This window comes from Zootermopsis nevadensis, unplaced genomic scaffold, assembly GCF_977971745.1.
Source record: "Zootermopsis nevadensis isolate Lab colony 2312 unplaced genomic scaffold, Znev_1.0 Znev_ptg000050l, whole genome shotgun sequence".
In the NCBI taxonomy this organism is placed as follows: domain Eukaryota; kingdom Metazoa; phylum Arthropoda; class Insecta; order Blattodea; family Termopsidae; genus Zootermopsis; species Zootermopsis nevadensis.
The window spans coordinates 5,505,815-5,526,210 of NW_028259182.1; the positions used below are offsets into that span (position 1 = coordinate 5,505,815).

Here is a 20,396-nt window from a genome sequence, read left to right on the forward strand (position 1 = left end):
CATTGTTTGTGAATTTTTTGCAAGTTTGCGTATGAAAGGTCAGGGGGAAGTGGATAAGCTATAACACTCAATAGGATTGGAGATGCATCAGTATTTAATTGTTGGTGATCTTGGTTGTAATGCCACGTGTTTCAACCCAGAAGACGAACATAATTTTTACCACTGTATTTCAGTTTTATATTCCCCTGTACAAGAAGTCGTCCTCATTATAAAAGCTACGATGAGACAGCAGTGGAGTTTGCATCAACTTCCCACTTTTTAAACAAAGTGTATAGGACTTTCAATTTTGCTAAAGATTAATGATAGATACATGTTAACTTAATTTTATTAGGAGGCAAGTGCTGTGTATCTATGCTTCTGGTTGTTTTTTATAATATGACATTAATTTATGTTACATTTTGACAATTTTTGCTTCTTTAAAAGTGAGTCAGAATTAAAGATAATGTAGGAATGTTTTAGGCTGTTATGAAGAAAATAACTTGAATTCACTTATAACCTGTGTATGATTTTGTGTGTTAATTTCTTTTATCCTGCTTTGTATTATTTTAGCAGGTTTAAATTCCCTTACTGTGGGTTGCTGGTTGGGCTTTAACTCCAGGGTTTGGTGGTATGCTTGTGCAATGTATGGCCAAATCCATCATACATAAGTTGTGGTATGTGGCTGATAAAGGTTAAAAGCAGAATTTGCTGTAATTCAGGAAAGCGTAATTATATATGACAACTTGCAAAGCACTGCTATTTGCTTGTGCACTGCATCATTTGCTGAAATATGAACGTGCTTGAGAAAGGATAACATTCATGATACCTCTTGTTCAGTACAATGGACATTTGTAACTGTGTTTAGCTAGGCCATGTCCATATTTTTATGTGTCTGATTTGGAAGTTCCATATTATGGCATTCCAATGCCCTATTAGAGTTTGATTCTAGTGTTTTTGGCTGACTTTTTTTGAAAATATGTAATGGTACTGGAATAATGTATTTAAACCCCTTGTTTTTCTGCTTGTTATGTGTTACAGACTTCAGGATAAAATAGGTTATAGTCCATTTCTGACTGTTAATTTCGTTTTGTATTATCCAAGTTCACAAATACAAGTGAAAAACCCCAAAATACATTTATAATTACATTATACACATCTGTCTCCTTGTATTTTATGTATGGCAAAACTGTTTTACATTAGGTTAGTGCTTTAATTAGGGTTTTTGGTTTTCGTTAGGTCTGGCTGCCTATTCTGTTAGGATTTCAGTGAAAAAGGAATATGGTTCATAGCACTTTAGTATGGTACTGCTCAAAATGTCATACTATCATGCTACTAACCCGCAATACGTCAAGAAACTATAAATGCCAAGAATATACAACATCCCAATGATAATTACATATTATCTGCTAAACACTCAGGAAACGGATGTCTCATATCGTCAGAACTTTTCCCTAAACAGTTTTTTTTTCAGGCCAGTTAGAAACAATGCAGTGGTGTCAAATGTAGGCAGTGAACGAAAAATAAAATTTCTCCTACGTGAAACTAAAGTATGCAACTTGACTTAGATGAACTTAGCGTAGCTAAAGTGACCATGAAAGATTCTAAAGAATCACCTTTGCCGTATGAGAGTATAATACCCACATTTTATAATCTGTGCTAACTGTAGCTGATATCTGCAGTTGTACAGAATAATAAGTAATTCAAGATAAGTACCAAAGAAAAATTTTTATATCTGAGTGTAGAGAGTAGATTTCCGGTTATTAGTAACATTTATTTACGTACCAACGAATAAGAATGAAGTCATTGCTGATATGAGTATCAGCTCTCGAATTCATGCTCGTGATGTGATATTATTATATGGTATGTATTTTAGCCATCGCGTCATTTAGATAGCTGAAGGTGACGTGGGTACTTATGAAACACGTTGAAGTTACTTTTTGTATTGTTTATTAAACGATTTTACTTGTTTCATTAAGAATTCACATATTTGAATACCAGTGAAACGTAATTAGAATATGCTTTAACGTAAGTAACAGTAAATTCCATGTCAGTAAACATTTATCTAATGTGTTTTCTATTCATAATGGTCTGAAACAAAATGCATTGTCGTCACTGATTTTCAGCTTTGTGTTTGTATATGCATTAGGAGCATGTGCTGATGAGTTCGGTGTGTTGGTCTAAAATATATGTCATAATTAAAGCAGATGCTAATAGGTTGGAGTTGGGATGCTAGGAATTGAAAGCAACAAATCAAGAAGAGCTCTGCTCCATGGAATTACTTGGTCTGTGTACTTCATAACTTGTCACCCTTTTCTTGCAGACATCCATGCCCTGTTTTCCCAAGCGTCTTGTTTTTGAAGCTGTTCCAAACCATTTAACATATACAAGACATTGTTCATTTCTCTACACTTGTTATTGTCAGTTCTCAAATATGAGTAGGACTGGTTCACCATTTGAAGATGAAGTCTTACAAAAAGAGAAAGGTAAGAGAGCTGTTATTTTAGTATTGAACTGGTGCACAGTTACCCAGCATAATGAATTTAAAGCACATAATCATTGAAGAACAATCTGTATATGAAAATGTTTTTTATATTTATGTATTCCCTCCTCCTGCTTGCTTCAGATAAGTTTCTGTCTATGCCACTGGAAGAGAAGCGTAATCTTTACAAGGATTCCACTTACTACACATGTGATAAAATAGAAACTTGGCAAGATTATTTTTTGAAGGCAAAGGAGCGCCTTCAGAAACAGTGTAAGTTATTCGTACATTGTATAATGAAATATTTGAAATTATTGTATTTCTTGTATAAAGAATTTCTTTTTGTTGTGATTAAACATGAAATGATTCATATGTGCCTGCACATAAATTCAGTTAAGCACACTGAATTTTAATCTGATTTTGATTTTCTCATTTTCTGAGGGTTGTGACAACAAAGTCTCATCATTTTGTAGTGTTTGATACATTATTTTTGTGCTGATGTGATAATTCCGTTGTTTTTATTCTCATTAATGGAGATCCTAATGAAAAATTGGTTTCATGATGGACAATAACAGTTTTTTTTAAATATTTCAACCATAACTGTTTAATCTTGTAAATGCTCAAATTGGATGCTGCTGAGAAACTAGCACAGTACAGAAAGTACTAGCAAAAATGACTGTTGCAGTGAGTTCCAACAAGATTCGAGCCGTAACGCAAAGTCTCGGCAAAGATTAGTAGTTTCAGAGTCTAGATTAACATTGTGAGAAATAATAATAGCATGAACGATTTACCTTCGTAGAATTACAAAAATAATGTGAGACAGGATGGTTATTAGTAACGCATTGAGTGTGCGTCATTTTCGTAACACAAGAAGTAACCAGTCTGAGATCAGTGGTTGGGGGCATCTACATTGCAATGAATGATGCCCCGTACCTTTACTTCTCATATCTCAGACATTATTCAGTGCAGATGCTGAAAGCCGTATTTCATTGTTTTTTTTCAGTTTTTGACACATCTAGGAACAAAGGGCCTGGAAATTTCTATTCTGTGGATCCTGAGTTAAACAAAAAGGTGTCATTATGGCAAGGAAATATTACCCATTTGGAAATTGATGCTATAGTGAATGCAGCTAATTCAAGGTTGCGTGGAGGTGGGGGAGGTGAGAAACAAAATGCATTTTGAACTGTTCTTTTATTATTCTTAAACCCACTCCTTTGCAATATTTTTCTTGAATTTGGTGTACGTAAGAAGCTAGTCAGGCTAATTAAAATGTGTTTAAGTGAAACCTCTACTATAATTGTAGATTCTTCTGCGTTATATGTTTTATCAGTCATGAGAAATATAACGAGGTGTCGTAAAATATTTTTCCTTTTTTTGTGGAAAACTAAAGGTCAAAAGAGTTGATCCCGATCAAACAGTTCTGATTCTTCATGTTCGGTCAAAGCGTCTTACCTGACCCGTGGCACTCGATACTCATTGCAACTTTCCTAACTGCAAATAGTGACATTGTTCAGTTCGTTGATTATTTCATGATGTGTTTAATGATTGCTGCAGTGGATGGTGCTATTCACTCTGCAGCTGGTCCCTCGCTGAAGGCTGAATGTGCTACTTTGGGTGGATGTGATGTTGGCAATGCTAAAATTACAGGAGGATATTGCCTGCCTGCAAAACGTAAGTTTTTAACGCCGTTCTAAACATCAGCCTTTCACTTAACTCTTTTGCTCTTATGGACAGAACAGTCTTGCCAGGTTTGCAGGGCTATGTATTATTATCATCCCTTTTAAGGCGTTCTGTGCGCTGTAGCATGAGCAGAAATCACTTTATGGGCCTCTCTGTATCTGCCTTTAGTCTTGCTTTTCGTAGGAGGTAGGCAGCCTACATTACTGGAGATCATTGTTGCAAAAGAAATGGAATCCTGTTGTTGTTGTTTATTTCCGAGACTTTCCTTTGCTGGGTTGGAGATCACTCTGCCGCTAGTGTATCGGGTTTCATCGTCGAGGCCTCAGGAGCCTACAGCACTGCTCCCAAGAAGCTTCTCGGTCCTCATGCTTGGCCACTTATGGGGATGCACCCCTTGAGGGCATCTCCAGGTACTCCAGTCTTCTCAGATAATGCTTGTAACCTGTTTCCTAGGCCTGCTGATACTTTTCCTTCCTTTAAGTTTATATTTTGATAGTTTGTTTGCTGTTCACTCCTCAGATGTTCTAGCTATTTGGGATAACCAGACTGCCTTCATTTTAAAATATATTCATTAACAGATTCTGTTTTGCTCTATTTCAGTGCTTCCCAAACCTGGGTAAATTACCCAAAAATGCGTAAAGTGGTTTTTCTTTGGGTAACGACACACCCATTTCTGTGTGACTTGACTGAAATCCCCGATAGTGTTAATGGGTTTGCAGAGCAAATGATGGAGCTTAGGTCGAGCAGTCAGTGCAAAATGTTATTTGAAGGAAAAAGGGCCATTTGGAGTCTTTCTGGTTAACAATTCACGATGAATATCCTGTGGTAGCTGGGGAGGCCGTGATGAAATTATTGCAGTTTCTGAGCACCTGCATGTGTGAAGTAGGATTTTCCACTCTTGCCTTCGTAAAGAGCACAAAACGAAACTGTTTGCTGAACCCCGAATACGACGTGAGGTGTACTCTGTCTCCAGTTGCTCCCAGTTTTGCGGAACTAGCAAATAAGATGGAGCAGTAGCTGGTACCTGGGTGATGAAATATTCACGGTGAATAACTACCAAATTTTTTGTGGCTGCTAAAATGTTTAAAGAGGTTTAAAATAAAGACATTGCATCAGACTTATTGCTCGCTTCCTACTTTTTTACTGATCTCTCTTCACTTGTTCTATATGTTTTCTGTGCAGTTAGTTTGGGTAAAAAGGACTTTGTGATATGTGAGAATTTGAATTCCCTTGACCAGCCTCTTAACTGCATTAAATTAGCATTTAAGTGTTTGAAAGTGCAGAGAATCACATAACAAATTGTAGTCTAATCACTGCAATTTTTGAACCTTAGAATCTTCGAATAAAACGTGGACTCTTTTGGATGAATTATTTTTGGCCCGTATTAAATTTCTAAAATAATTATTTTATATTATATTATAATGAGACGAGCAGATCAATTTACGTATCTTTTTTATTTTAATGTCACATTTTTTGTTCAATTGATCTTTCTTAAATTTTGAATGCCTGGTTCAAAATAACTCAATTGTCTTATGAATTGAAAATGTGAGAATGATTGAGATTGATGAAGTGGAAATAATGTGAAAAGAACTTGTGTATTTGAAGGTATTGGCCCAGCATGTACCTGGAGCGATTGATTTAAACAGTGAAAGTTCTCAGAGTAGTGAGCCTTCAGGCTGAGAATTGAGCCTGGACACCCCTGAATACAAAGCAGAATTCTGAATCACTCGCAAGCAGTTCCTGATACCCATTACGTACACCTCTTATATTGTCTGTAGCAACTGACAGTGCATCTCCATTCCCAGATGTAATTCACACCGTTGGACCTCAGGGTGAAAATTCGGAGAAGCTGGAGTCTTGCTACAGGACTTGTCTCCGGGTACTCGTTAGGAAGCAGCTGCGCAGTGCGGTAAGGTCCTTTGGGTACAAGGTCTGACAAGTAACTGGACTGATTATGTTGGAAGGTCACCATCTTTTAGTGAGGCTGTGACCTGATGTTACACGACATAATTTTCTGTGAGTGATTCCATACTGTCGTCACAGTGCTTTAAGACTTTAAAGCCCAATCATGACTACGTGTATTAGTTGCGTCCGTCCATTTTGCCCACGGTGTTTTTTTTGGGCTTCTTATGTTCTCAGTACAAACAATAATTATTTCCCTCCACCTTACGTTAAGTTAATTGTCATATTGTATTCCTCCAGCACTTCAACGGGCAGGTCCCCTGCTTGTTCGGTTACCTGATGCTTTAGACTTGTTTCTTGCTGATTTGGTGCATTGCTTTGTGTCTTGGGTAGCAACTGAGCACCTGGTCTGACGCATTTCCTTGCTTGCTGCAGTGCACCAGCGTAAGTGCCACTGCCAGTACTAACGTTGCTGTCTGTACGTATGAATAATTCAGATTGTGATAAATCCGAAGACAACTGAAGTATTCATTGCTGAATCTAAGTACTTGTCTGTCGATATGAGTATTGGAGAAGATTTTTAAACGTAAGGAAGAAGTGCATGCTGTATTTTTTGGCCTTTCAGGACAAAACACAGAATCACTAAATATTGATAGAAGTGGTCTGCAGATTAAATACAAATTGTCTGGCAAAGAAAATGTATTTACGGGACTATCAGAGGATAGAGCCAGATATCATACGTGGTCAGTGGCCCATGAGTGTGAGAAACTATCAAATTGTTGGAGATATAATAACCTTTGTTTATGCCTTTTAAACCCTCTGGCACGTGATTATGGTCCTGTATTAACAGTGATTTTCAATACCAGAGCTAGGTTAGGGTTTGCTGTAGCCAGCATTTACGCTGCTAGGATCTAAAATCGTATCTTTATAAGTTAATGTATTTGCTGTTTTTTTTGCTTTTTCAGGCATTTCCTTGTATATCAACAGGAATTTATGGTAAGTTCCAAATTTGTAAAATAAGATCCCATTAAACTCTCTATAAACACTTCTTTCTTCCATACTCACGCACATTTCATTTACGTAAGAGTGTCGTAAGTAATGTGCAATGGAATTTTATTAATATATTCCTCATTAGACGGTGTTCCATTGTTTGTTCAGCGTTTGTGGTCTCGTTTGTACAATTACAACAGACGGTTCATTGTATAATAAATGCTTATTATATCTGATCACAATCTTTTGTGTCTAGTTTTTGTCCTGCATGGAAAACATTTAAGTCAGGAATCTTATGGGAAACGCATTTAATACCATTAGCCTAACTTTCGCGATGAAGGTAGTGAATGTGAAGTTCTTTTTTCTAAACAGTGACATTTTCTGTAAAAGTTATTCATGTCACTGCTCTGAAATTTCAGGTTACCCTCAAGAAGCTGCTGCCCATGTTGCTTTGAAAACAGTGAGAAATTTCCTGGAAGAAAATCCAAGTTTGGTAAGGCATTACAATATTTTATAAATTCTGTGCAAGCCAAATTGTTTTGGCATGCATGCCACTTCTCTACAGTGATGCAAAGTTGCCTGTGTCAGAAACTCAACAGTCCAGTACATCGTAATGGACGTTTCCACTGATGGCCATGGTCCAGCACTGAGATTGAGCTTTTTATGTTACCATGCTTTGGGCAAGTGCTGCATTTTTAGGTACATTGCATCCTTGGGGATTGGCACCCATATCTCCAGACCTCTACCGCGTGGATTTTCATCCGCTGAGGCACGTGAAAAATTTGTCGTAGCAGCAAAAAGTGAAAACATGAGATGAATTATTCCTTCGCATTTTGGATGCTGCAGTCTGTGAGCTGCACATTTGATTCACAGACGTACCAAGATGTGTTGTGGGGCTGAGGGTCCATTTTGAATAAAAACTTAATGCCAGTCTTTCTAATATTCAGGTAATGATAAAGCCACAACCTCTGAGAATCAGGCCCATGTTTATATGATACTTCTGACTGGAAATGACCCCAGTAATAAGCTCCTCAAGTTGTGATCACTCTGTATAACTACTAATACGATGGATAATCCTCTGTCCTGATGATGTCATTACCTTTGATGGCTTGATGACAATGTCACATATACTTTGTTGTTTGCATTACTGTTGAGATTTCAGCCGTGGAATAGTCACTTGACCACTTATTTTTATTAATTTCCTTATTGTGTTTATTATGGGAGTGTATCTTTCTTCTGCAGATTGATCGAGTTATCTTCTGCCTGTTCTTAAAAGAAGATGTGAAGACTTACGAGAACTTAATGCAAGTGTATTTCCCTGTAGAGAATACAAAAACCAATTTGTGATAACGGGAGTAAATATGCCAGTTGTATTAAGTTGTGGCTGCAGTGTTTGCTCTGATTTCAGCTTTATTTTCTTTCTTTTTATAAAATTCAATACAGATGCCATTACAAGAAGCTGGCAGACTATAAATTCAGCACTCACGTTCATATTAAATGTTAGTCAGTTTTTACAAAGAACTGTTAAAAGCTGTACATAAAAGGTTGTAGGTGGGTGAAAATGTTATTCATAAAGTAACATAATACAACATATTCTAAGATGATAATTTTCTGTGATAACCCTGTGTTACTTTTCATAACTATTGAAGATCTTTTTCAGATCATATGGTGATTAAATTTGTGCATTTGTGTTGGATTTGTGGTCAGAATATCGAGAATTTGAGATTCCAGTCTGTGCATTATCATCTTGTCGTGTTTTCTGAAGTATAAAGGAATAAAAGAAAATTTGATTTACTGTCGCTACAGATGGGTTCAGACATGTGCCTAACCCCTGTGACTTGATTTAAATGTTTTACTTTTGTAATTCTCAAGTTGTGTATTGCGTAGCGTAATATTTCTGGACAAAGATGAAATGAAATGTGGTTGAAAGTCAAGATTTGAGTCCAGCAAGTCAAAAGTCAACCGCCAGCTTGGAACCGAGATTGTCGTATGCCATCTGCTTGACCTGTTGCATGCATGATGGGCATGAGTGCAGAGCACTTGTGAAAAGTTGGCACGGGAAAATATTTGCAGCCTGGTATCGACTGCTGTCACATCCAGGGGTGTCTGCAAATAGAAACAAGTACACTGTGGGCTGAATGACCAAGGTTCAGTTCCTGGCAATGTCAAGAGATATTTCTCTTAACTGCCACATCCAGATTGGCTTTGGGACCACTCATCCTATTCAGTGAGTATTATGAGCTCTTTCCTCAGAGGTTAAGGCAGCCACTCTCCTCCATCAAGTGTCAAGGTCAAGAACAAGTGGAGCTGTACCTCCATTTCTTCATATGTTCTTTTGGTGCTTAATATGCATCAAGCCTGCCTTTTCCTTTCCCTGTACAAAAGACATTCAGAGACCCCAGCCGTTTACTGCAGTGTGGATTTTTCTGGTGGATGTGACTAGACCAGTGCCCCAATGCCTTCTCATCTGACACTATTTGTGTCCGCTGTTGCATTGAGGAATTTTGTGTTCTACCGGTGGTACGCGTACTGCTCTTTGGTAAACACTGAGTAACGGTATAGAGTCGAACAGGAAGATGGTGGTGCAGCATTAATTCATGTGGATATGGAAGGAAACTACCGTGCAATATACCTTGGGCTGAGGAAAACCAGGAAGGCTGGTTGCCATGTTTGTTCCACATGGCAGGATGCTAAAAAAAAGTTGACAGTGGAACCACGGTAAATATGTCTATACAGAAGGGTCATTCGGCAAAACAGCGTTAGGAAAATATGTAAGATCCATGCCAACAAGGTGTAAATATGGACTGACAATGGTCAGCTTTTATATGAACTGCGTGTATAACAATGCTTTACCTAAGAAACCAATTGTTATGTCATCTGTTTATTCGGCATCGTTGTGTTTCATTACTGCCATCAACAATCCGCTTTCGTTATTGCGGTAAGAGCTGAGCTGTGAATCGCTTGCAGAAGAAGTGCATCGTAGACTAGATAATTTTGTGCTGGTAAAAACGTTTTAGAAAATCACAGGTACTTATATAAGAATTATTACATTACATTACAGAGACGTATTTACGTCAGATTCTCCGGAACCGTGGTTCCTCTGTCAATTTTTTGCCGAATGACCCTTCTGTATAGACGTCAAAAAAAAAAGACACTACATCACTGAAGATGGTCATTTTCATTAGGCACGTGTTCATATTGTATGTAAGTTTAGGCGAAAATGCACAAATTTCTTAAAGCTTCTGATGCTGTTTACATGGTGCTATCAGAAAATCTAGTAGTAAAGGGTTATAACTTCACATAATTAAAGAAGGCTGGTAAGTTGTAATTTGTACCGGAATGCACAGGCTCTATGATAAGAGTATTTATGCGGTTTTACGGCGGTTAAAATATGTAGTCTTGTAGGTGGTTACCTATTCTGAGTAACATATCCTCAGAGTAACCCCCAAGGTAACTTTGATATGGGCCAGCAGGCAATCTTGAGGTTTTACATGAGTTTATAATTAAAAAGAAAAAATGCTACATGCGTGCATAGTAGTACGTTTTTAAGGCTACATAGGCTGCATGAACCTAATATGCGTTACGTATACCCATGATGAAATTAAAGATTTAAAACATTCATATAAGAACATGAATGGATGGTTTTGTTTTAGTGAGCCTTAAAATTGATTTAAAGGAGGGTGGGTTTCGATATAAAAATTGCATTTTTCAGGTTGGTTACATTGCTGATTATTGTCGTCTGGGTTATGATGCCGTCTGCCTTATATGTGGTTTTCAACGTTTCATAGGAATATCACCTACATCTTAAGAGTGGTTGACCATAACTCATTTGACGCAGATGACTACACTCGCAATGTATTTTCAAACGGGTAGTAGGTAAGGCACGGTGACGTCAAGCCTTGTAGCCAATCAGAGAAAAATGTTTCGAGTTGCGCACTGGCAGAATTTGTCGTGAGGGCAAGAAAATTCGGCCATCTTGGAATGAAGTTTTGTAATGAGTTGAGTTGGGAAGTTAGGGATTTATGTTAAAATTACTCAAGCTTACTCTAGCTCGATGGGTTAGTATGCAGACAGAAATATTGCTTAATTGTTCCAATACAAACCTGTGCAAAAATTAGTTCAGAAAATGTGCATGTTTCTAGAGTAAGGCGATACGACTTGGTGGATGTGGCTGGTTTGTCACAGAAGGCCTAGGGTTTCAAGTTTGCGTGAGGTTACACTTATAATTTTTAAAGCAAATATGCATTAAATATTTCGTTGTTGGTGTAGAGATTTGAACATGTAGGTCAATAGCAGTTGAAAATTGGGCGTGGTAAATATTTCTTTTGAACGCCAGTCCACTGCATCGAAAGAAAAATAATGTAGATTTTAATTCACACAGAATCCAGCCCCCACTTTTACCGGTAGTGAATGATAATTGAGAGGAAGTAGCTTCAGGTTGTTGACAGCTAGAGTATTTGGAGTTTTCGGTAATTCTGGCCACCTAATACGTTCCCCATTTCTAAAAATGCGAATTGTGTCTGTAGTCTAGTACATTGTCAGTTTGTGCATTATATGTGGTAATAGCTATGATAATATTAGTAATATATCTCCATGTGCTGCAAAAATACCAAGTGTTTTCAGGTACTTTGAGGTATAATTTTATTTGAGAAACTTATTTTTATAACAGGATTTGTGTCTAAATTAGGCGGTGTGAGGTTTAAAGTGTTATGTGTTTAAGTGGAACATAGAACATCCCATTTATGGCAAACTAATAGTCCATTCCACATTATACTGTTGGAAGTGTATGTAAGTTTCATTTTATGTATTTTGTATTATGCCATTGTGGATTTTATTGATGTTTGAAGAGTGGTTTTGTATACAGTACTGGTATGATGCTGTAAGGTTTAGATTGTGAAAATGTATCATAGTTTACTGTTAACTGCAGGAAGTGTTGTTATGTATATGTTGTTTTAAATTATCTTAAGGATAAACTGACAATCCCTTACTTTGCATTATTTTCTCTTTGTTGTTGCTACTTTGGTGTTTTATTTTGTTTATGCAACAGTCTCTTTGGACAAAATGAGGGTCATTTTGTGGAAATTGTGTTTCTCCGTTTTTCTTAAATATTCAGTTATGTTGCATAACATCTAATTAGATAAAGTTTTGTATTAATGTAATCCTTTGCAAATTTTGACAGCTGGAAAAACAGTTCTCGAGATTTTATATATGAACTTATATAGAATAGAACATAATAAAATTTATTTACATTCCATAGATCCATCATAGTATAAGCCAAGGATGTGGAACACATCATAAAATGAAATCACATTTTTATGTTTAAATTGATTTATATTTATTTTGTTATCACATGTCATGAAGTCTGTTTGTCAAAGTTTAAGGAACGTTTATTGGCTTTAAACCATTTGTTTAAGCTAGCAAATATATAATTAATGGAATCTTGTAAGTAATCAATTGCCAGGTGATGGTGGTGGTGGTGATGATGATACTAGTATTGTCAGTGATGAGTGTACATTTGGATTGACAATTGATTCTTGGGGGGTAGATTATTGTACCTGGATCTTGTTTGCTCTGTAGTTTGATTAATTTCTTTGTTAATAAATTCTTCTCAGCTTTGTTAAATTCAGATATATGTTTGATTGTACTTTCTTTATCAACATTTTAACTGCTTGCAGAAATGTGCTGGTTGCTTCTCATATTTGTGTTATTCTCATTTCTGAAACTGCATTTCAGTTCAGATTTCATGGCCTACTTTTCCTCTTTGTTATTAAAATGTGAGTACCTGATGTGGTCTACTTTTGTTATCTCACGCCCTCAGTGTGACAGGAATGTTGAAGAAATGTCATTTGAGATAAGTTGTAGTTCGGTGGTTGCAGGATGGGTTTGACATATGATCACATCTATTCAGCTGAGGTAGCGTACTGGCTTAGTTTATTGGGAACTATTAACATTCACTTGCATTATAAAGTGTTTAGCCCTGAAAATATTTAAACAAACCTACACCAGTTTCATTATGAACATAAGAATTCACCATCTAACTAAATCACACCCCATCATACAATTTCACACCTCATCTTCTCAGTGTAATTTAATAATATACCCATGTCATCAGCACGAAAAGGAATCTCTCCTCCAATTTCATGTAGTTTCATTAAAGATTGATTCATTCTGTAAACTAGCCAGTATACAACAAACATGTCCTGGAAGAATGTGATCAGGACTTGAGAAGTACATCGGTAACCAAACAGCACCCTAGTTTCAGCATGTGTGTATTATAATTTGAATTACTGAGATATTTCTTCTTTATATTGTCATAAGGTATGATTTACATATTTATTGCTTGGTTGTTACTGGTTCAGCTACTTACATAAATGTCAGCCTTATGTTTTAATATGTTTTTATATATTTAGTTTTAATAACTTCTGTTAGTTAGGCTTGCTTGAAAAATTTTGAACATGTTTTAAACTTCAAACCAAGACGATGCCTGTCGTGTACCGATCCCCAATTTGCATTCCTTTGATGGATTTTAAATTAGTTCTTTAGTAAGATAATTTATTAGTCTAGTTTCCTGCAGTTGTAATTATTGTGAACTGGCTTTATGTTTTTCATCATTATTGCTTGAGAACTCCATTTATCATCATGGTCTTTTCTACTACTGCCTGTAAAACAGTACCAGTGGCATTGCTCAAGTCATTTTGATTTCTTGTCTGGGGTTAAAGAGGTGTTGTGAGATTACATGGTGTAAGTAGGGAAATTATACATTGTTTGTAGTGACGTTTGGTATGAAAGTCTGTATTCATGCCACTGTAACGTTGGATATATGAACAAGAATTTTTAAATCGATTTAAAAATCTTGTAATCTATTGGTGCTCTGTAAAGGCTAATATGTATATATACAGTTGGAACATTCAGATTTTAGTTGTATGGCGCAGAATTCTGTATTTTGTTCCTTGCAGAGTTGTATTATTTGCGATTACATTTTAGACTACTTTTGGCAAAAATAATCATTCTGTATTTCATCAGATTTTTTATGCAGAAGCTAGGTCCAAGAGAGTAATTGTTAAGATCAAATTGTAAGATTTCTTATGTTCTCATTTAAGAATATAATATGGGGTGAATGTATACTTTTCTCTGCTTTGTTTGACACACGTCTAATATTCTGATGGCACAGTGAAAGATTGTTGTTAATGAATCCTAAGATTGGAATTGACTGTGTATGGTGGTGACTTAATGTCTTTCACATATTTAGTTCTGCATTTAGACACTATTCTAAAAAGGCCAACCTGCCAGTGATGACAGGAATCTTACCAGTATCCCTTTCAATTTAGGATTAAGGTGCAGTCATGTCTAGTGTCATTATGCATGAGTCATTTGAATTTGAAGTCCACCACTCACATTCAAACCTCACGTTCACTCTCCTCACCCACATGTTCATTTGGGGCCTGTCATGTTGTCGCAGAAGGCCAACAGATGCAACATTGGTGTGACTGCTGTTCCTGGCGATGATCGTGTTACAAGTGAATTATAGGACATTATGACAGTGGAACTTGGAGGAGTTTCTTTTGCGTTAGTGGTACGAACCTACTTTTGATTTATGTTCCAGGCCCATTTGACATTGAAGATGACTGTCTTTTGGGTTGTTGTATCATGCAGTCTGGTGATAGTTTACAGATGTTTCGGAGGTGCTTGCCACCTCCTCCATCTGGGTGATTCATCATTCTGATGATAGGGCAGCACCTCTGAAAGACTGGTAAACTTCTACTAGACTGCGTGGTGTAACAACCCAAAACACGATTATCTACATACTTGCTACCGTGAGAACCTGAAATGCCACTCATTTGACATATTTTTTGATTGATTCAGTTGGTAACCCATAAAGTTGGAGGACTGATTTGGAAGTTTGATGTAAATTGTTTTTAATGTTATCACCAGTAAGAAACGAATCAGCTATACAGAATTGGTTTAGTTATTATTCTCTGGCTTGGAGTTACATCCACTTTCATGCTCTTATGTGATGAATATTCCGCAAATTGGCCCAAGTTATAAGAGAAGTACATTTTGTTTTCAACCCTGAAATTCCATTTCAAAGTGCAAAGGCTTTGATCAACATACTAGTTGGCTTCTTAAAGATTGAAGCACAACTTTTTTGTCTGCACTGCACTTCCTGCCACTAAAGTGTGTAACAGAATGTAGTCAGTAGATTATTTAGCGCTGTATTTTTGCAATTTGAGTGTAAACACTTTGATGCTACATATATCATAAATATTTTTACATGTCTTTGAGAAGGTGGTGTGTAGCGCGTGCTTTTACGATTTTCAATTTGTTGTAGGTCTAGCAGGCCCTTGTGCCTCACGAAGACTTGCCAGTTCCGATGGTAAGAGCAAGTAGAGAGAGCGTCTGGCCAAGTGTTGGCCACTTTATCTGGATTCAATAAGACTCAGCCAGAATACAGCATAATGTCCTCCAGCATGCGAACCACACTGCAGACCGTGCCTGAATCTCTTCCTGCGGACCACGTCAGCAGCGCCAAGGTACGGCATGAACACGTGAAGTATCCAGTTCCAGCAGTGGTGTTGGGTTTAATTAAGCGCTTAATTCGAATTGAGAATGTTTTGATAAAGTAATTGTTAATTCTTAAGGGCACAGAAGTGGCTTAGTAGTAGGCAACCAATCCTTAGGTTTCTGGTAAGTACCAAAAGTTTTACGTTTGTGTGTTGAATGTGTGTGCAAGAACTGTTAATGTTTTGCCATATTTTGGTTTTTGAAAAATGGGAATGTGAAGGCATTGTAAATACAGTGTTTATTACTGGTTTTACTAACGGCTGTAGACATTCCATTTTTGTCTGTGATTGGTAGATTGCTTGTCACGCTGATTGCCTAGCTTCTACCCAGTAACGTATTCCCAGTGCCAGATTCCAGGCTTTGTATTGACTTTATGGAATTTCAGGGTACAGGTTCCCACATCTACGTATTTCAGGCTGTAAACATACCAAATTGCAACTGGGAAGAATGCTCAAGGTTATTGTATCTTTCCATGTATTTTGAATGGTGATTCACACCTGCAAACTTTCTAGAACATTTAGAAAGGCTGGAATGTCTAAAATTGTAAGAAGAACAATACATAAAACAGATATTAAAATACATAAAAAGAAAAGGGAATTATGAAATTGCTTAACCACATGGACAGATCACTCACAAGACCTAATCTGTGATGCTGAAGAAAATAAGTAATTTGTTAGACTAAATATTCTTACGGTAATTAATTATATTTGGTATATGAAGCCCTCATTACAAATAAATAACAACTAGAGACAGGTTTATATGAAGGTCAGTACTAAGATATAAAGGTCATTTTGAGCCAAGTAATTCAGAGATTTGCTGTTGAGCCAGTGTTTGGTTTTCTATAAAAGTTTCCTCAGTTGGCGATTAGCTTTTGGAATTACCTCTCCTCTCTCTCTGGTAAAATGTAGGCAAGGTGCCCCAGGGATTGGCAGTGATAAAGGTTGATCTGCTATTATCAGAATACAGCGCATCTACTCTGTCCAAATTTAGGTATTCACTTGTGACTGGAATTGTTGTACATTTGCACACCTTTTATTAATAAACATCCATTCCTGAGGTAGTTGCAAGATTGTGGTCATCTGGTCCATGCCACTGCGTAGTCTTGTAGGTGATTTACCAGCATTTTAGAGGAACTGACCGTGGGGCTTGACAAGTTCTGGTTGCCAATTCACCATGGCACTTTGAAGTTTTGTTATTTGTTATTTTCAGGAGCAATTATGTTTGGTTTATGTTCATTTTTGCTTTGTCAAAAATCCGATCTCAAACGCGACCTGACCATAAAACTGTTCGTCTTGGGAAGCAAATAATCTGATCAACTGCTTTAACAGTTATTGGTTCTCATAGATAGAAGACATGAACAGCCTTCACTCTACAGTGAAATCAGCCATCAAAACTGCTGGTAGTTGCGTTTAATCGTATCACAGAGAACAGCAAGTTGTAAAACACGTCTCTCCTTTCCCAGGATTACAGATTGAAATTCTAAGATGTGAATAGATCATGAATGTTGTAAAGTTGTGGAGCGGTGGTAGGCCCGTCTAAACAGGTGCGTGGCCAGAAGAAATAGTGTACCTCGTAAATTTCACGTTATGTTTCCTGTCATTGCACGTAGATACATTAAACATGTTAGGAAATGCTTGCATGGGTTAACGGTCCTGATGTGCGTGCTAGAATTGAATCTGTCATAATTGGGTCAGTGATGTCAGAGTTGTCTCAGGTCAGTGACCTTTGGCTCTTGAATTGTACTACGCGTGCCCCTGCCGGCAGCTCCCGAAGTACGGCTTCTCCCCTCATTTAAAGGAAGTTCAAGGTTTTGAGAAATGGATTTTCTTTATATGACAGTATTTGTATGGCTTTTGCACTTGAATCATCAGATGCAAACAAGCGAATGTAATTAATTTGCATGCCGCGTCAAAATCTGAATGACTTAGTCTAATAATGTAGGGAGAGGAGAGAGGAAGTATGGACTATGATCATGCATAGTTTTAGCGTGAGGTTTCTGGGCACTGTCGGTACAATGTGACATTCTTATTCTTCCATGGCATATTCTGTCCTGTGAATTTAATACAGAAGAATATAAAATTCACAGCTTAACTTCACCTTTCTCATGGATGGATATTCTGAATTAACTAGAAAATTGCTATCCCCCCTTAATTTTTTTTGTAGAAGTCGTACGGGAGGTATAAAAATTGACGAGGTGACCTCATTGTATGCATACGAATGGTGATCAGATAAGAAGTTGCTTACATTAGAAATGTGCATGATATGAAACGTACTATACGAAAGTGGATTTTTACTGCAAGCCGACTGGCTTCAGACATGCTAATGCGACCTTAAGAGGAACAGTGGTGCCATATAGTTGAGTGGAAAGGGTGATACGCACGCTGATGATTTGTAACTTTTCTTGTTCAGCAGGAGTTGACCCTCACTGTACGATAATAATGAACTGCACAGGGTAGAAACAACTGTTTCCATAAAGTCTACCTGTGTTGCTATTTCCAAAATAGAATGATTCAGTGGAACAAATGCAGCATTTAAATTCTTCTGGTTTGCTTTTTTCTTGCATGTTTGGCATTAAGTAGCGTTTTGTAATTTTATTGTGTAGTGTACTGACTCTGGGTGGAACTGGATATTTTGTCTAATTCATTACGTATATATTTAATGTTCTATGAGAATAGGAGATTTTGATGTTTGTTCTGCACTGTCAAAGTTTTACACTTCATTTTTGTGGTCTGAAATTTAATTATGTTCATTAGTGTTCTGTAAAGATTTAATGTTTGAAGTGACTTTTCATACTGAGTAATTTGCAGATGGGGTTAGTTCATAATTCAGTGATTGTAATTCTGCCCTGTCTTGGTTATTATGTAACGTATATTAATCCTCTGATTGAACTCGGCATAGCCACGTTACCACTTCGTCACCTGCTTTCTTTAAGGGGTGTTGATGTATGTGATGGTGGCAGTTTTTGGGTACCTGTGCGTATAAATCATCCTATCGTCGCATTACTGAGAAACCACATCTAGCTGCCATATGTAACCATATTTTGATACTTTTTAAGCTTGTATGAAGACAAGTTTCATGTGTCTCAGTACTGGGTCTTGAATCTGTGTTTTATGTGTTCTTGCTTTTGCTCTCTTGCCTCGCAGGAAAAGGTTGTGTTTAAGGATTTTCTAAAATTACCGCTCAGAATGTATAATTTAAAGAACCACAAATGACATCGTTAAACAGACCCCTGTCTAGTTAGTATAGTTAGATGCTGTGCTTTGTATTGCAAATTGGGCTTGGATGCGGAGAGCAAAGTGAAACGTTACACATTGCTTGAGAACAATTTTACATTAATCATACTTAATTAGCAATATTTGAAAGTGCAGTTGGTGAACAAAAGCTTTTTATTGCAGTCATAATACAAAGAAAGTTGTGAAAGTGGAAATGGGTTTGCGGTTCATAGCGTTTCAGTGTACTGGATATTTTTGTTCACTAACCGACTTGTAGTTATGGAGTTTGGAATACCATCTTTGGGCCAACGCCCAAAACATTAGGTTCATCAGAAACATGTCAGTCGTGAACAGTGTTCAGAATAATATTTATGTAATCTTCCGTGCTTTATCTTTGGGTTAGGTTAGTTGAAAATCACCTTCACCACATTGTCTGAAGTAGCAGTGATTGACGTCCGCTTCCTTTCACTGCTTGGTTAAATCTGACCATTGCAGTAGTGCCCATAATCACAGTAGTTAACGACGCAGTTGGTGACCTGTTCCTGGATGCACCAGCATAGTGCACACCATGTCCAAAAGTTGAGAAAAATAAATTGTCACCTGCCATTCCTTGATTATGATCGGTAATTTGAAATTGACACGCTGATGAGAGTCGCAGTTAACTTTCTGATTGATTGGGCTTCAGAGTTGAGAAACATAATTGATTGCTGAAAACCTAAACATTTTCTGGTATGTTTCCCATAAGAATTGTATGAAAATGTAGCATGATGAATCGTGTCCTAGCTGACACTTTTCACAAATAGCTGCTAACCTCTGAACCTAACATGTTCACATTCGTGTGTCGTGGAGACGAGAGACGTCGTTTGGCGTGCTTTGTGTCATATTTCTTCCCACGGCCCATCTCCACCTTATTCGTAATATCGTTTTCTGGACGATGAGCGTCGCGAGGCTCGGCGCTGGTCACCCAGTGTCATGTATGACATCCCGAGATCCGTCTTTGGTTTCTTCGGATTGGTGTGTGTCGGCGTCGGGACCATAGGTTAGGTTGTGTTATGTAATGATTAGTTTGATTAGGTTAGGTTTGTAATGCCGTTCTTTGCGCGATGTGCATGACATTAATGCACATAGGACAGACCACGTCTGTCCATCTGCACTTGTCAGCATGATTCAACTCGTTAACTACAGAGTGGATTTGGAAGAAATTTGGTATGAACGTTATGCCATTGAGATCTACCGTAACATCACAATTTTCGGTTTTCTGCAATCGGTAATACCGACATGGCAAACGAACAATTAATTGTGTGAGGTATTAAGTAGAACTATTTCTGCTAGGAGCCCTCAGAATTCGTAATTTGCTAAGAACGTATTACACCTTTCCTGTCGTATTTTAAGACACACTGAAAATAAATAATTTAGGTGTATTTGTGTGTGTGCGTGGGCGTATTTACCTGAACATTTTTAGGACATTTCCACCGTATCAAAAGCTTCGAGGATCGGAGGGAAGAATCGATACATCTCGACTTGGACGGAAGTTTAACTAGGAAGTTCTGATTTATGTCCGCTTGGAACCACCACCAGTAGCCGGCATTGCG

General features: G+C 37.4%; 2 protein-coding genes across 4 annotated transcripts in view; both read left to right on the plus strand.

Annotated features, from left to right (window-relative positions):
• The first annotated feature begins 1,500 nt into the window (after positions 1 to 1,500).
• On the plus strand, positions 1,501 to 8,833 carry LOC110833494 (uncharacterized). Of its 2 annotated transcripts, none has more exons than XM_022071623.2 (9): positions 1,501 to 1,839; positions 2,300 to 2,462; positions 2,603 to 2,731; positions 3,462 to 3,617; positions 4,013 to 4,129; positions 5,944 to 6,047; positions 7,006 to 7,036; positions 7,450 to 7,523; positions 8,273 to 8,833. In XM_022071623.2, exons 1-9 carry the CDS (start codon positions 1,837 to 1,839, stop codon positions 8,375 to 8,377), a joined length of 882 nt encoding a protein of 293 aa, XP_021927315.1. In that variant the 5' UTR covers positions 1,501 to 1,836; the 3' UTR covers positions 8,378 to 8,833. The 2 variants fall into 2 exon arrangements, with proteins under 2 accessions (XP_021927315.1, XP_021927317.1); XM_022071625.1 differs by lacking the exon at positions 1,501 to 1,839 and adding an exon at positions 1,849 to 2,004.
• Positions 8,834 to 10,966: 2,133 nt separating this feature from the next.
• Positions 10,967 to 20,396, plus strand: part of LOC110833491 (serine/threonine-protein kinase MARK2) — a 78,626-nt gene continuing 69,196 nt past the window's right edge. Inside the window, exons 1-3 of one of the 2 annotated variants that reach the window (XM_022071613.2) lie at positions 10,985 to 11,088; positions 11,700 to 11,818; positions 15,360 to 15,561. In XM_022071613.2, coding sequence (XP_021927305.1) covers positions 15,487 to 15,561 — 75 coding nt within the window. In that variant the 5' untranslated portion in view covers positions 10,985 to 11,088; positions 11,700 to 11,818; positions 15,360 to 15,486. Of the gene's footprint in view, positions 11,089 to 11,699; positions 11,819 to 15,359; positions 15,562 to 20,396 lie in introns of both variants that reach the window. The other variant, XM_022071612.2, reaches the window with a different exon arrangement.

Coding starts and splice junctions, on each gene's coding strand:
- LOC110833494 (XM_022071623.2), top strand. Junction 2,463..2,602: donor AGTCTTACAAAAAGAGAAAG/GTAAGAGAGCTG, acceptor TGCTTGCTTCAG/ATAAGTTTCTGTCTATGCCA. Junction 7,037..7,449: donor TATATCAACAGGAATTTATG/GTAAGTTCCAAA, acceptor CTGAAATTTCAG/GTTACCCTCAAGAAGCTGCT.